This window comes from Merops nubicus, unplaced genomic scaffold (assembly GCF_000691845.1).
Source record: "Merops nubicus isolate BGI_N331 unplaced genomic scaffold, ASM69184v1 scaffold46675, whole genome shotgun sequence".
Lineage (NCBI taxonomy): Eukaryota > Metazoa > Chordata > Aves > Coraciiformes > Meropidae > Merops > Merops nubicus.
The window spans coordinates 1-16,561 of NW_008611191.1; the positions used below are offsets into that span (position 1 = coordinate 1).

Sequence of the window (16,561 nt, forward strand, 5' to 3'; positions counted from 1 at the left end):
CTCCGCAGAGGTACGAAAGGTCTGGTGCTGCAGAGGGCAGCGGCAGCCGGTCCGTGCTTTCCGTGCCGCCCTTCGCCAGGGAGCTGTGTTTGGAGATCGTCTGCTCGCCGACCTACAGCGCCCGCGGGGGCTACGACCGCATCCTCTACAGGCACTTCCAGACGCCCAGGTGACGTGTTTCTGGTCGTGGGGTGCGTTCGTGACATGCAGCCTCGCTCTGCTTGTGGCAGTGCGATCTGATACTCACCAATCATGTGCATAGTCAACACCTTAATGCAGATACTGAGTAGTGTTAGGCTATCCATGTGTACCATCTCCTTATGAGCGTGCTCCTCTTGCACGCAACGCTTCTTGTACTGTCCTTCAGAAGTCACTTTCAAGTCTCCTTCCTTGTGGTCCACCATACAATGTTGAAGGCTCCAAGGTGCTGCCCACAAACCTCCATTCTAAGGCATGTTCATAATCCCAGTTTTCAGCTTCCAATGAAGTTGAGTAATTGGGAAGCTGGGTGTGTTGCCCTCTTCTCCTGTGACACCTGCCCTGGGCCTTTCATTTGGCTGTTGAGATTTTCTGTTGGAATTCTACTCTGCTGTTCCTGGGATAAGGATTTTGTCTGGAAGAGATGCTCTTTAATGGCTGTCATCTTCTATACCATTCCCAGAAGGTTCCCCCTAGTAGTCTGGTTATGCCTGTTTGCATCCAGTACATGCTAAATCTGTAAGTGACAATTTATAGTGTTATTTACAGGAAAGGAGTGAATTGGTGTGAATAGCTACATTCTTTTCTGTAAAAATGTGTAGTATGGGGCGTGTGACCAGAAGGGTTTACTCTCCTTCACTGATGAAACTCCCTGGGTTTTTTGTAGGCTTGTGCAGGAGGGAGACATCCTGTGTGTTCCAACATTTGGATGTGCCGAGTTTTTAGAAGGCAATGCAGACAAATTCCTCAGGTAGGTGGCAACAAGCTGTGGCTCTATTTCATGGGCAGTGCAAGAGAAAAGATATTGTTCCATTACTGACTCTCTTGAGACAAGACAGTTTATTGTGTTCTGGTTTATCCCCAGAGTTTAGAGTTTATCTGCCTCTTATGTTGTGGGGAAGAGGGAAATGTTTTTGTTGGATTATGGAGGTCTGCAGCTAAGAGGGAGGCCTCACATAGTTCAGTTAAATAGTCATGGAGTGAAAAAAGGAAGAAGAGAGAGAAACTAATGGGGAAAAAGAACGAAGAGGTGGCCTGAGGACAGCCAGTGCCACATAAAGAAAGTAAAGTGGAAGTTTGGCTTGTCAACGTGGGACAAACAGCAAAGCGTGAATATAGGCCCTTAGTGTTCATGTTAGAATAACTTTATGTTTGGCCACCAATTCTGCCTTTCTTGGTTTTGCTTTCAGGGTTTTGAAACAGTTCTGTGCTAAATGAGAGAAAGAAAGTTACCTTTGTGTCGGGGTGTAGATCCTTGTGGGGGGATTTGGCTGGTGTAAATAGAAATGCTTCAGCAGTGTCAGTGCGGGAGCTGCTGAGGCATGCGGTGCAAAGAACTGCCTGGAGCTGGTCATGCCAGATACGCCAGCGACATGTTGCAGCACTGCTCAGCTCTGCCATAGCTTTTTAAATTAATAGTTTTATACCACTGCTATGATGGATATATCCTAGGCTGATTCTTGGAGGGAGGCAGGACCGTAGGAGGCACAAGTCTTCTGTTTGTGGAACTCTTATTATATATGTTAGCCATGTGGCAAACCAGAGAAGACAGCAGAGTTGATGAGATCTAAGGAGCTTGGAACTGTGTTGGTGTACAAGTGCTGCAATTATTCTGGGGGTGGAGAAAATCCTGGAGGAGACCTCTGCCGATCCCTTAATCTGTCCAGTGGGATATCAGTGTAGGAAGAAGTGTTTTTCCTGCGAGATGTCCAGGGCAGGATGCTTGTAAGGCTCTCATGGTACTTGTGTGAGTACCAGTCTGCAGCCTAGAGGACTCTGTGCTGGAGAGTTTTTTATGCTGCAGGTGGATCTCTGTGGAGTTGTAGTGAAGGAAGTGATGGCAGAGAATGTCTTGAGCTCTTAGACTGAATAAGGCTAGTTCAGCCATACTTGTGTGCACTGAAGATACCAGCAGAAGCTGGAACTGTTGACAGTCCTGTTGGTCTGTCTGGTCAGACAGCACAGCAGGGTCTGCAGAGGATCCACGTGGGTCCTGGGAGAGGGCAAGGGTATTTCTGTTTACCTGTGTCCTTCTGCCCCACTTTGTTGACAGCTGCATTGTTCTTGACTTCAGGATCCTGACTCAGCAATTTATTTTTGACTGCTTATTTTTTGCCGTAGGTGGCCAGAGCTTTACTTCAAAGTGAAGAAGATTTTAGGCATGGTGGAAGGCGAGCAGTCTGAGGGTTACCTGGTGGACACCCAGAACACTTCTCTCTATCTGGTAAGATGTCAGCAGAGAGCAGGGAGGGTGTACAGGAGTTCTGGGGCTGGGGTTCCACTGTGGATGACAAAGGTGCCTGTGGAGGCTTGTGTCACCTGGCATTGAAAAATGGCATTTCAGGACAGACTTTGTCACTTGGTACCTGTCTTTTCTCAGGCGGTGTTCCACAGAGTCCCATTTTCCCTTCTGCACAGGTGGGTTCAACAAACAGTGCTGTCCCATCTGCCCCAGCATATAACAACCACGAGTTCTGGAGCAGTTTGTCTCCTGCTGGACTTTCTGATGTGGTGAAGCAGCTCTGTGATACCCTCCGACCTCACCTGAGCAGTCGGTGAGTTAGAATTCCTTCTAGCAAGCCTCGGGGGAGGTGGGACTCTGCTCCCTGGTCACTGGGAGAACTGACTCTGTTACAGGGCAACTGCACTAAGTGGGGCTGCGAACGTTCTCCTCTCAGGGCCGAGCGGCAGTGGGAAGCTGATGGCTGTTAGAGCTGTGTGTAGCTGCCTCAACCTCCACCTCTTCAAGGTAATTTCTCCTGCGGTCAGCTGATTGGTGGATTTATAACATGCAAAGAATTACTGAGATGTTTTTAAGTTAGCCATATCAACAGCCCTGTTGCAACTATGACAGGAGCCTACGCAGAAGCTGCTTCTGTGCGCGCATGCAGACAAAAGGAGCCCGAGCATGCTGAGCTTAGCAGCTTCCTCTGGCATGGATTGTGACTGCTGGTGGGCAGAACCTTGGGGGTTTGGATCAGCCTAAAGGTCCATCTAGGTCCATCTAGGTCCCTTGGCTTGTGTCTGAGGCTGGCCAGTAACAGAAAAAACAGATGAACAAGGAAAGGACAGAAACTGAAAACAAGAGGCATCCTTCAAAAGGCACAAACCTGTAGCAGGTGAGAGTGAAGGGTGGATTTAGCAAATTCTGGATGACTTCACTTCTCGTGGAAAATCCATGTAGTTTTGCAACAGGAAGTCCTGTCCTGTAAACCTTCAGAAAGTTACTTCAAGGGGTTAGCACATATTTGGGGAAGGTAACTTGACTAACACAGACTACTTGGGTGTTGAATAGGCTCTTTGGAAAATCTGAGTGGTGGTGGGATGTGGGTGAAGCTCCTGGCATGGATAGAGGTCTGGTTAAGGATTGGGAATGGGATAGGAGTAGTCAATGAGTCTCTGCAATCAGGAGCTCTAGAGGCATCTGCATGGGTTGCTCAGAGATGACCTGGAAAATGGAGTGAATAGTACTGTGGTTTATTGATAACTAAGTTAATAAAGGTAAGAGAAAAGGAAGACAGGGTATTTGTGGACTAGAGGAGAGCTTTAATGAGACCAAATGACTGAGCAGTGAAATGTCAGGTAGAATTCACTGTTGTTGGTTTTACATGGAAAATGTTAGATTTCAAGGTGTCACCAGTCAGTATCAAGAATTTGGTTTTATGTCAATGGCTCCATGAAAACTTTCTCCATATATGTCAAAAATCAGATGGTGTTTTAGGAAACAAACTGGAGAATAGGTGCTGCTGTTCTGCAGATCTGTGTCTTGCCACAGCTTGAACATCGTGCATGGTTCCGGTCTCCCTGTCACAAAAGCATGAAGCTGAACTGGAAGAATTCAGAGGATGCTGGGGAAAATCAGGGGTGTAGAGCAGTTTCTATATGGTGAACAGCTGAACAGGCTTTTCAGCTTGAAAAATATACTTAGGGAGAGTTTGACAGAGGTTCACAAGACACTGAGTGGTCAGCAGAGGGTGGAAAGCATTTACTTTTCTCCATGCTAGAACAAGGTCCAGGGTGAACAGGTGAAGCTAGTGGAAACAGGGAAACTAAAGGAGATGGTTCCTTGTGTCAATAAGAGTATTTGGAGGAGAAATCTATTGTTACACAGCCACATCTGACTGGGAAAAATCCCCTTCAGTGGGAATGGTGGGTGTCTGGAAAAGTACTGAGGTGAGAGGGTTATAGGTACTTAACCTGCCCTTACTCTTTCTTCAGCAGCCACTTGTCATGCTTGGAGACAAAATAGCTAAATTGACCTTTGGTCTGAACTGCTAAAGCCTTTCTTATGTTCTCACAGCTGTGGCTGGCCTGGGTTAGCTTCATGGCCTAAGTGAGGTCTAGTCTCTGTCCAGCACTGGAGGTTCTTAGCACCAAGGCAGTCTTCACTGGCTTGTTAAATGTACTGTTTTCCTTCTGCACACTCCTTTTGTTCACTATGACAGTCTGGATTCATCCCACAAATTCTTGGTGGACCTTGAATCTGTAGAGTTATGTTTGCAAAAGCGAAGGGATTGGAAGTCACGTGGTGACTTTTCTAGGAGAGTTTCTGAAACTCTGAAAGGACTTTGAAGAAGAAAGATGGAAAGAAGAAAGCTGAAAGGTTCCTTTTTGTGGAAGGAAAACATAGGGTTGCTCCTTTTTTGTGAGTATTTTTAGAGTAAACCCATAGAAAACAAGCTAAGCGTTTTGCATATCTGGGTTTTCTCTCTGTTTAGAAGTTAGGTCCTGTTAAATTAACATTACTGTCTTTCTCTTTAACTGTTCTTGTCTATCCAAGTAAAGCCATAGGAGTGGGTCAGTGAGGGAGGTAGACACAGCCTTGACCAGCTGCTGTGCAGCTCATCTGGACATGATCCTTAGTGGTGTTGAGCTTTTACTTGTCTGCAGACGTGCCATAGCTCTTGGGATCCAGTACAAGACTGCAGAGACTTCACAGTACCTTCAGGTCCATGTGTAGGTTGCATCTGGGAGCACTGTGGCACTGCTATGTCCTGGCAGGTGGCCTCAGGTTCTGGTGTGGTGTGCAAGGCTATAGCTCTGGCCTTGTGTGCTGCTTTTAAGGATGAACAAACACTCTTACTACTAAAGCCAAAGATACTTGCTGTCCAGGTTCCTCTCCTATCCCAGCTCTTACACTCCCCTCCTTTTCTCACTTACTGCAGTGCTTACATTTCCATTCCAGCTTCTCTTCCCTTCTGACTGTTCTGCCTGTTTTCCTGCACACACAATATTTCTTCCATGCTCTGATCACCACTTGACAACCAGCAGCTTTTTGACCTTTCTGTCCTTCTGTGCTTGCATACATCTACTGCTGCCCTTTGGCTGTGCCCGTGCAAGCCCAGCTCCCGGGGTCTGGCTCTCCCTGCACATGGCTGCAGCACCAGGAGGCACCACTGCCTGTTTCCAGCAGTGCTGGGGCTGCTGGTCAAGGCTCACCAGTCACCTACCCCTTTTAGATGTTTGCGTCAAATGTTTGCTTTGTAAGCAGTGCCTGGGCTTCTAGCCACCTCTGACTTCCCCCTGCCCCTTACCTTCTGCCTTCCTCTTGCACTTTGAGCCCATGCAGCACTGGGTTGAGCAGTTTCCTGACCCTCCACCTCTGCTCTACGCACCGCTTCTCTGAGACACCTTGTTCTCCCTGTCTTGGCCTCTTCCACAGCTCTCCCGCCCCTTCCAGACTGGGTTGCTGAGCCGTGACATCCACTGTATTCATTCCTCTGGTCCTCACCTCTTTTGGGCAGCACCCTCCTGCCTCCCTCACCTCCTGCAGAGAGGAAAGAAACAGTGATTTTTCCATGCCACCGAGTCCTCACTATTCCCGTTTTGAATATGTCCCGAACCTGTCTCTAGGAAACATCCACTTAGATCTCCTTTCAGCTGTGGATGAGGAAGCTTGTGAAGGAGCTTTGTGGAAGTGAGCACTGCCCTGGTTCTCCCAGCTGGCTGCAGAGTGTCTCTTGTGTGGTCTGTCTGGCAGGTCGACTGCGTCAGCCTGTGCGGCGACACCAGCGGAGCCACAGAGGAGAAGGTGCAGGTGGCCTTCGCCCAGGCCCAGCACTGTAACATCGAGGTGCTCGGCAGAGACCGGGACAGGCTGGGAGAGGACGCCAGGGTTATTGCTACTCTGAGGCAGCTGCTCCTGGACAGAGACCCAGCGCTCAGGTACGGACCCTGCACGTTTGCTGTGGACATCTAAGGTGATTGTTTGCTCCTGCCGTGCCTAGGGCAGCATTGACTGTGACATCAAGATGACTGGTTGCTAATTGGTGCTGTTCTATTTTTAATCCTGTGCAGTCTCTCCCAGACTTGCTTTGTTTACTTCAGAGGGCCCTTGTTCATCCAGCCTAGAGTCAGGGAATCGAGCAGCTTAGTTATCTTAAGCTGGTTTCTTTGTTGTTCATATGAGCAAACCAAGCATGTTTCAGGGTTGCAGGGACCTCAGAAGGGAGCTGCACCCCAGGAGACTCTTGAGGATGGTGATGTCTCCCTCCCTGTGCCCTAGTACTTGTCAAGTGAAGGAATAAGATGTCACTTAATGGGCCTTGATTTGGAGACTGAGTTCACAAAGCAGTTCAAGGGCAAGGTGGAGGAGAGTGGATGCAAGACACTTTGGCCAGTATATGTGCATTTCTTAGAGGAAATGAAAGGAGAATGAGTTGGCAGGGGTGATGGCAATGTAAGAGGGAAGCTTCTATAGAGCTGAGACCGTGCACTGTCCCCCTCTTATCAACAGCCACCCTGTCCTGGTGATCGGCACAACCTGCAGGCCCCAGGATGTTCCTACAGATGTGCAGACTGCTTTCCTTCATGAGGTGAAGATTGAAGCCCTTTCAGAAGAGCAGAGGAGGTCGATGCTGAGCATGCTGACAGCCAGTCTGCCTCTGGGCAAAGAAGTGAGCCTGTCGAAGCTGGCCCGCAGGACTGCAGTGAGTGAGCCCACAGCAGCATGTAGAGATGGGCATGCCAGGAGAGCTAGGACAACCTCCCCTACCTGGCCATGGAGAATGGGGGTGATTCCAAAGCCCAGTCAGCTTCAGTGGTAAACCCTGGTCCTCAGATGTCAGCTTTAACTGCAGAGTTCTAGTGCCTGAGGATGGCACACCTTTTGCAGAGGTGTTAGTTGATGCTTAGCTCTGCTAGAAGACAGGGTCAATAGAAAAAAAATGAAGCCAGAGCCTTTAACCAGGGCCCAGAGCTCAATGGACAGCTCTGCAAGGAATTTTTCCCCATACCCTTTTTGGCCTAGCTGGAGCTGTGGTCAGGGGCTGAACTGATGCTGTTTGTTTCTGTGTTCACAGGGTTTTGTGCTGGGAGATTTCTGTGCTTTGTTGTCCCACAGCAGCCGAGCTGCTTGTACCCGCATCCAGGCCTTGAGGTAGGAAAGGCAACAGGGGAGGGCAGGGGCCAGGACTGGGGCAGAGTCTGAGTCCTTCCCTTCTGTTTCCTCACCAGTTTTCCAGGTGGACTGAATGAAGAAGTGGAGAGAGATTTTTGCACCGCTGGTTTCCCAGTGCTTGAGGAGGATTTTGGTGTTGCACTGGACCAGCTGCAGGATGCCCATTCGCAGGCAGTGGGAGCCCCAAAGGTAGGATGCTGGGGCAGAGGAAGTGGGGCTGGTTCTCTAGAGCTGTATGGCTCAAGACACCTCTCACAAACCTCACCAGATGAGGCTGTGCTCTGGCATCTCAGTGTGCTTGACACTTTTTGCTGTGTCCTTCCACATATCCTCCCAACCTTGGGTGGGAAACGGTCCCACTGTGGGCTTTCCCCAGCTGCTGCTTTTCACCTTATTGGGTTTGAACTCAGACAGGGGAGCCCTTGCTGCTCTAGTTGGAGATGGCTCGATTGGCTTATGCCATAGAGGTGCCAGCTTTGTAGCTCAGCCTTTTGAGAGACAAAGGCAACCACATGCTGGCTGCTTCACTGAGGTCTCTCCAGACACCTGGGGTATGGGAACAGAGAGGCTGGGGCACAAGCTACTGAGGAAGTTTCCTTACATGTGTGAGATGTCTCATACTTTATCCCTGGCCTTGGACACTGCTCAAGCTGGCACAAGGTTTTTTTTTGGCCACTGGGCAGTTTGAAAGCTGGGGGTTCTTCAGCTAAAGAGACATGGGATGTCAGAGAAAACCAGCCAAGTCAGCTTCTCAGGAGGGCATGATCTGCCTCTGGCAGCTGAGCACCCAGAGAAACAGTGTTTGGGGATGACTGTTTTTGCTGAGTAATGGGGTGTTAGGACCACGTGAAGTGATCAGAGCCTCTTCTCCATGCCCTTGAGTATGAATGACTGAGCTCAGCACAGGGCAGGAAATGCTGGCCTTGGAGAGTTATTCTGGCACCTTCCCCAACCACCCACTTGCAGTCCTGCCTTAGCAGGATGACACCTTGCTGGTGTCATCATCCAGGACCTAAGCTGGGACTTCATTCATTCACAAATGTACTAGAGACTGAAATGAGCTCTGCTTTGAGGTGTTTGCCAAGTTCACTGTGTGACACGTAATAATCACAGAGCGTGCTCGGCAGCGGGCTGTGTGAATGGGAACTCGTTCTGTTTGTATTTTACAATACTCTATAATTTTGTTAGTAATTGGATGCAGTTCAGAAAATCCATTAGCAGACCTGGATACTCTAAACATAGATAACTTTAAATTCCCTGCTTGCATTTTCTGGTTAGTCCCACACTTGTTTGCAGTCACAGCTTGAGCCTCCTAGAGAGAACTGGTTTCAAACCTCGAGTTGCTAGCAGTCTCTGCAGCATGTCCTAGACTTACAATATTCTCGCCTGAAAACAACCTTGTTGCAGTTTTCCAGTCCCCATGCTGATGTCTGTAGAGCTTTTTCTAGCGAGGTGGTATAAGCAGGAGTGCAAGGGAGAGGACAACTCTTTTGTTCATGGGCACTGAAGGAGGAGGGCCTGCTGACCTGTTGCTTTAAAAGATTTTTATTTTTTTTTTCTGGAAATCCTTATCTTGTCTGACCTGATTTTCTTGGCAGACTTGCTGGACAGCTGCAGAAATAGCATGAGATAACATCATCTCAAGTAGCAGAGGAAGGAGAGACAGATTGGCTGAGAGGGAAAGAACCTAGCCTATTTTTAAACTCGCCCGTTTGTGCTGGCACCTGTTTCCCACAGAACCAGCAGCTGAGGGGAAGTGTTTTGCAGCTTTCCTTTCTGTGCACATTCCCAGGAGAGCTGCTCTGACTGTCAGGAGGATCTGTCCTGCAGACTGTGGCATCCCTGCTATTTCTAAAGCTGTGAGCAGAGCAGCAGCATCCTTTGAGATTGTTTTGATAAGCACAAAATAATGGAAATGGCGTGGGCCACCTCTCTCAACTTTGCTGTCATTCATCTCCTCACAATAATCTCTGGCATGTTTGTATTTGACCCTGTCTATTTCTTGTAAGCATCCATGGACTTTATTCCTTCATACCTCTTTCAGAAGCAGTTAGTTTTCTGTATGGTGTCCTCCAGGATGTCTGTCTCTCACATCTTCCTTTACATGGGAGAGGTCCTAGTAGCCCAGGTTTTGTCACTCTGATGTGAAGCCCTTGCACAGTCTCACTGCCATGGGGGACAAGGTGCCTTGAACTTGAGTAGCTCATAATTGCTGGATCTGGGTTTATGCTTTTTTTCTTAAGTTTACCTTCCCCCGTGTGTCCCAAGGGCTGTCTACAGCTGTCCCCACAGAGCTGCAGGGAACCTTGGCAGATACTTTCCCCAGGGTATTTTGCTGACAGGTGATAGGAGGTGCAACAGAGGATTGGAGCTGAGGCAGCATGCTGCAAGTGCAGCTTACCTGGGGACACGTGTAGTTTGTTTTCCCTATTGCAAAGCTCAGGAGAAGGGAAGTGTGGATGCTGGGGGGCTGGGCAGTGCAGTGGGGGGCTGGGCAGTGCAGTGTGGGCCTGACTCGCTGCACAGCCAGGCAGAGAGATGGCAGGAGGGGGTAATGACTAGTACCCCACTGGAGCAAGAGCTGCCCAGGCCTGGAAGTGCTGACAGGAACTCTCTACATGTCTCTCTCTCGGCAGATCCCCTCTGTGTCCTGGCAGGATGTTGGTGGGCTGCAGGAGGTGAAGAAGGAGATCCTGGACACGATCCAGTTGCCCCTGGAGCACCCGGAGTTGCTGTCACTGGGACTGTGCCGCTACGGTCTGCTGCTGTATGGGCCTCCAGGGACAGGGAAGACCTTGCTGGCAAAAGCTGTGGCAACCACGTGTGCCATGACATTCCTTAGGTGAAGAGTAGGGGGGCCGTGCCACGGGAGTGACTTTCTCCTGGCAGTGGATGGGCGTGCTCTAACCAGCCCCCTCTTCTGCCTGCCCCACAGTGTGAAAGGGCCAGAGCTCATCAACATGTACGTTGGGCAGAGCGAGGAGAACGTGCGCAACGGTGAGCAGATGCTTCTTGCTCCTGCATGTGGGAGGATGGGGCTTTTCTGTGGTGCTGGGAGGGAAGAAGGTGGGGCTTAAACCCCTATTCCAAACTCCCACCGACAGCCATTGTGCTGAGTGCTGCCTGTCCCTGCTCCTTCTGAATGCCTCAGGCAGGAGCAGGTGGTGGTGGTGGGGCAGTGTGCAGCTGGTTTCCATCCACAGCTCTTCCCTTCTGGTGATGTAGCAGGTCCTGTTGCTGTTGACTGCTCCTCAGGGTCTTCCTCACCTTTTGTGCTGTCTCCTCCCAGTGTTTGCCAGAGCCAGGGCAGCTGCTCCCTGCATTATCTTCTTTGATGAACTGGATTCCCTGGCCCCCAGTCGTGGGCGGAGTGGAGATTCAGGGGGTGTGATGGACAGGTGAGTGAGTGTCATGCATCCCCGGGAGAGCAGCATACCTGCCTCAGCCCAGGGGCTGCACAGGATTGCTCTGCATGGCAGAGTCCAGTCCAGCTCTTTACTTTTTATACTCCCTGCTCCCTTCAGCTCCTCTCTCTGGACATTAGTACTGCTGTTTACATTGCTGCAGATTCCCGATTGCCCAAGCTTGTTGTGCAAACATTTGATTAAGACAGAGTCTCCTCCAGCTGCTTCTGTGGCTGCCAGCTGCTCCCTTTGGCCTCTTCAAGGTCATACTTCACACCCCTGCCATGCTCTTTTCCTATTAGTTGTTGTTGCCCTGTGGTGGGAAACCTTTCAGCTGCCTCTAGCAGAAGCAAAGTATGTACAGCTTGGAGATACCTGGGAACAGGGTTATTTCCCCCAGACCTCTTCTGCTGAGCTCATAGTCCCCAGCCAGTCTTCCTCTGCATCCCTGAGGGGTTCTGCAGAGTTTTCCAATGACACCATGTGCCCCCAGCACCCTTATTCACACACACAAAGCACCAGCAGCTCTGGAAGGGGCTGGACATGGTGCACATTGGTCGCCTCAGGTGATCCCAGAACCTGATGTAGGTATCCTTGTTCCAGGAAGTGTGTGCAGCACTGAAGTATGGTGCTGCCAGACTACCTTAAGCTTTTTGGCTGCAGAACTGGATCTGCAGCCTGTGCCATTCCCCACCCTGAGGATTATTTGGCAGTGTCACAGGCTTCCGGGTGTCCCTGGAATGAACTGACAGGGCAGTCTTGCAGCTGCACTTGCTGGCCAGTACCACATAGTGGAAAGTTAGGGCCAGCACATCTGTGTGGGGAACCTGAGCCATAGCTATGTGTGCCAGCCTGTTTGGTCTGTGTTGCCAGTGTCTGATGGCAAGTATAAGCACGTGTGGCCATGCTGGAGGGTTCAGGGTGAAACGCAGGCCTGGAGGACTCTCTTGGGATCAGTGGTTTGCACTCACTTTGCAATGAGCCCATGCACTCCCTGGCTGCACTCAAACGGAGGTGTCTGGGTGGCTGTCAGGGCTCTTTTGGGGACAGAAATATGAGCTGAAGTGCAAGATGTGGATCTGTGAGTGGTCTCACTTATTCCTCTTTTCATTTGGTGACAGTGGGTGACAGGGCCTAGTTGTGAACATCCTCTCTTGCTCCCTGCAGAGTTGTGTCACAGCTCCTGGCTGAGCTTGATGGCCTTCATTCCACCAGAGAAGTGTTTGTCATTGGAGCTACGAACAGGCCTGACCTCCTGGACCCAGCTCTGCTCCGGCCAGGCAGGTATGTCACCTCCTACCCTGCCTTGCTCCTGGGGAGTTCCCCAGAGCTCCTCGGGCAGTGATGAGCTGGACTGTGTCCCCACCATGTTCCCTTCAAAGAGACTGTTCCTAAAGCCCCCTGGCCCTAGCTTGTGGGGGATTTAAGAAGCCAAGAGGAGGCCAGTGCCTATGGCTGTATCAGGAGCACAAGGTACCACTGCTTGTTATCCCCCACCCCCCTGGTTATTGCCCCACCACAGAGTAGGGCAATAAGGGACCTGCTGTGGCGTCAAACAGGTGGGAGGAATTGGTCCCCTAGGGCCTGTTCTGCAGACCTGCTCCCCAGCCTGTCCTCATGCCTGCAGCTTGACCATCATGGGCCAGGACTGTTGTTGAACCTCACGTGGTTCCTGTTAGCCCATTTCTCCAGCCTGCCCTGGTCCCTCTGGAGAACAGCCCTGCCCTCCAGCACATGGACTGCTCCCCTCCACAAGTGTTGTATCGTCCATGAACTTGGCAGCAAAAGGAGCTGCCCCAAGGCAGTTCCAGTTTGTGGTGCCCAGGGCTGAGCAGCAGTGGCAGGTTTGTCCTGACTGTCTCCTCTCTGCTCATAGGTTTGACAGGCTGGTCTATGTGGGCATCAATGAAGACCGGGAGTCACAGCTGCAGGTGCTGAGCGCCGTCACCAGGCAGTGAGTGACCCTTCCTGTTTGAGCCCTGGGGAGCAGGGGAGGGTGGGGCAACTTCCAGAAGCAGGGCTGGTTTTCCTACAAGATGGGAGCAGCTCAGCTGGCTGGCCAAGTGGAGGGGTTGGTAGAGTTCTGCAGTCACTGTGCCCACATGTTCTTCTTGAGAAGCTCAGCCAGATCCTAACAGTGTGATGAGACTGCGGCGCAGCAATGTGGTGGGACACTCCCCTTGGCTTTCTGCAAGTGTTCCCCCAGCACGTCTGCTGTAGGTCCAAGGGTGAAGGCAGCTCCATTTCTGTTTGTCTTGCTGCCTCTCGTCCTGTGATGCTGGGGGGTGCTCTGCCTGTGCTCTTGTGTGTCTTTCTAAATGCTGGTTGTGTGGGATCACTGAGCTTTGGCTGCTTCCCCAGCTGCTCAGAGCTCCTGAGAGCGTCTCTGGAGGAGGAAAAAAGCAAGTCCTGCAACTCGGGTGCAGAGGTATCACTCACCACAGGTAGGTGAGCAGCTGTGATCCTGCCTCTGCAGGGACTTTGTCATGGATAGCTGTGATTGCTGCTGCCTTGGACAATAAACTAGCAGAGGAGGTGAGAACATGGGCTGGCTTTGAGCATCTTTTCACACCATATGGCTTGGCAGCCGTGCCCTCCAGCAGCAGCGTGCTGTTTTTTGTGTGAAGGAGGCTTGCTGTCTGCAGCACAACTCTGATGAGGGGGTTTGGTCTTACAGTGGTTTTCTGCTGTCTGTAATTAAACGTGTTCTTTTCCAGCCCTGGCTGTAGGCTGTTCCCAGGTCTGTGGAGCACTTAATTTCTGGGAGTGAATTGCCTTTGATCTGACTTAGCAGGAGAGAGGATCTAGCTGCTGTGGGGATGTTTCAAAGCAAAGTGACTGCACTGAAAAAAACAAACCAACCAACCCCTTTCTTTTTTTTTTTTTAATTTTTTTTTATTTTTTTGAACAGTCCAGAAGAGCCTAAACATAGGGCCTCCAGTTTCTCCTGCATGGTCACGCTGGCTGCTGCATCTCTCCTGATCTGTTTTTTTCTGTGGCTTTTACATCTTCGGCTTTCCCTTTTGGCAGGTTTAAACTGGATCCTTCTGTGAATCTCACCACCATCTTAGAGAAATGCCCAGCCCAGCTGACAGGAGCAGACATCTACGCCTTGTGCTCAGATGCCATGATGAACGCTGTCAAACGCAAGGTGGAGTGGATTGAGGAAGGTATGAGCCCAGCCCCTGCCCCGGCCCAGCAGAGGGGCAGAGAGGAGAGTTACCACTACGAGTAACTGGGCTGTGTGAGAAGAGCCTTGATGGCTTTGGGACTGACTGAATGCCAGGCTCTGCATTACTAGCAGGCAGGCAGTTTCAGCAGATGTGATCACTCACCTCCAGTGCTTGGCCCCAGGGGGAAGGAGAGAGACAGGTTTTCCATCCAGTCTCCAGTGGCTGGAGAGGAGGATGTTTGGTCTTGCCAGCCACCCCTCAGCTTGGCTCTCAGCCTTTTTCTGTTCTCTCTCTCCTGCAGGGCTGGATACGGAGAGCTCTGCTCTGGTCCTGACCACTGAAGATTTCTTGCAGGCTGCTGCAGGGTTGCAGCCGTCAGTCTCTGAGCAGGAGCTGCTCAGGTACAAATTAATCCAGCAGAAGTTTGCTGCCTGCTAATGCACAGCAGGGACTGGAGGAATGATGGGGGTGGTGTCTTAAGGGGTGCAAGAGAACAGGCACAGGCACCTTCTCTTCTCTGACATCTCCTGGGCCCCCTTCTTTCCAGCTTGGGTGGAAAAAGTGGCTGTGCAGTTTCTTGAGCCAAAGCCTGGTGGAAGTGCTGCTCTGCTCAGCCAAGCTGGTACTGGGTTCTGTAACGGTCCCTGACATCTTGGAGGGCACTTTGTGGCTGCTGGGAACGTACCAGCACGACTCCTCCAAGGGGAGGAAGCAGAGTCTGGTGGCTGTGGGCAATGTAGGAGTGTCTCCATGGGTGACAGTATTGGTGGGGAACAAGGCCCAAACTGCGCGCAGTTTGGAAGCAAGAGTGGAGCTGGGGGCTTGGGCTTGTTGGGGTGTCAGCTCCCAGTGAGGGGTGCTGGCCAGAGGGCAGCAGGACCCGGCACTGCTGCTGGAGCTGGCCTAGGCTCACCATGGTCCCTGAATAAACACAGGACTTTGGCATTAGGTGTTCAGTGCCTGGCCTCTGCTCTCCGCTTGCCGAGGTGGGCTGGGTGACAGAAACCACTGTCCTGCCCGTGGAGGGAGGAGCACACCTGCAAACCAGCCTGGGGCCACCTCATCTGACAGATTGACAAGGAGGGGCTGAGGCAGCAGGGTTTGCTCAGCTGAGCTGCCTCTCAAGAAGGAGCCCAGTTCTTCCTCGAGGTGCCGAGTAACACAAGAGGCAGTGGGGGCAAGAAGCTGGACACAAAGGTCCCAACACATGTCGTAGTATGGAAAAACTTGTCACAGGGAGAGGGAGGTCTCCAGCCTTGGAACTACTCAACCATTGGCTGGAGCAGCCCAGAGCTCGCCCTGTGTGCACTAAGTTGTGCTGAGCACCAGTTGGCCCAGACCCCTGCGTAGTCTCATCCTGCCTCGCCGTGCAGCTCTGCAGCCGCTGCCAGCACCGTCACCGGTGCCCTGCTGCCCAGCCTGTGTCAAGGTTGCCCAGTACACCTGCACTCAAGCCATGCGTGGCAGCTGGCTGGCTGGGCACCTTGGCCAGGGCCCTGCAGCTGCTGGCGTGGCTCGCGGGCAGCCCCACGTTGACACGTGCCTCGAGCCCTGTCCCTCCAGCTTTGGCACCCGAGCACGTTCAGGAGAGATGTCCCTGAGCACTATGTGCTGCTGGATCTGCCCACCTCTTCCCGGGGCAGGCAAGGAGGGAGCTGCAGCCACAGCAGAAGTGCTAGTGGGGTGATTAGAGCCCCAGTGTGTGTGGGAGCACCCCTGTGTGGGACTGATGGGTGTCAGTGCCTGGTTGGGGGGCACGAGGGAAAAAACAGATTGTAGTACACGTCTGAGGGGTGCTGCACTGGCTTTGACAGGAACGTGGCACCACCCAGGAGACGGCCACTCTTGACTCCACCTCAAGGGGAGCCCCAAACCCCACACCACAGTCATGAGTGGCAGCTGCAGGTGAGGCTGTGCCTGCACCCAGCCCATGGCTGTGGCCATCCCCCTTGCCCCATACCCTGCCCATACATGGACACACGGACCACGGGCTCTGGTAGCTCTCATGAGTGCTCTTAATTAAGGGGAGGGGGTTCCCAGGTGGCTCTTGGCGATGTCCCCAGCCCTCTGCTTGTCCTCAGAGCTGCTCTCGGCCACCATAGTCCCATCTCCGAGGCCCTCTCAGGCAGTCTTCTTCACAACGTGGATGAAGTAACAGGGTACGTGCGCCTGCCCTGGCGTGTAGGGCTGGAAGTCTCCCAGGACACTGTGCTGGCACTTCCCCTGGAAGGCACCTTTCAGCAGGGCTGTGAAGGCCTCCAGACGATGTGGGTAGTAGGAGAGCCGAAACTTGCTGCAAGGAGGTAACGATGGTGAGGTGGAGCACAGCTCCAGCCACCTTCCCGTGCTGGGAGCCACCCCGGCAGCCCCTCTCACCTCAGCTCCGG

General features: G+C 51.9%; 2 protein-coding genes across 2 annotated transcripts in view; one reads left to right on the plus strand and one right to left on the minus strand.

Annotated features, from left to right (window-relative positions):
• Window positions 1–46: 46 nt before the first annotated feature.
• On the plus strand, window positions 47–14,612 carry PEX6 (peroxisomal biogenesis factor 6; the record flags this gene model as incomplete). Its single annotated transcript, XM_008941131.1, has 16 exons — window positions 47–169; window positions 866–949; window positions 2,320–2,422; window positions 2,617–2,753; window positions 2,836–2,947; window positions 6,179–6,363; window positions 6,935–7,127; window positions 7,500–7,576; window positions 7,654–7,786; window positions 10,234–10,439; window positions 10,533–10,594; window positions 10,887–10,995; window positions 12,169–12,285; window positions 12,878–12,955; window positions 14,032–14,171; window positions 14,476–14,612. Coding segments are annotated over 16 exons (1,996 nt in total), but the record flags the coding sequence as incomplete, so codon positions are not given.
• A 1,557-nt stretch (window positions 14,613–16,169) lies between these two features.
• Window positions 16,170–16,561, minus strand: part of GNMT (glycine N-methyltransferase) — a gene marked incomplete at its 5' end in the record, with an annotated part of 1,518 nt that continues 1,126 nt past the window's right edge. The window contains one exon of the mRNA XM_008941132.1: window positions 16,170–16,467. Coding sequence (XP_008939380.1) covers window positions 16,296–16,467 — 172 coding nt within the window. The remainder of the gene's footprint in view (window positions 16,468–16,561) is intronic.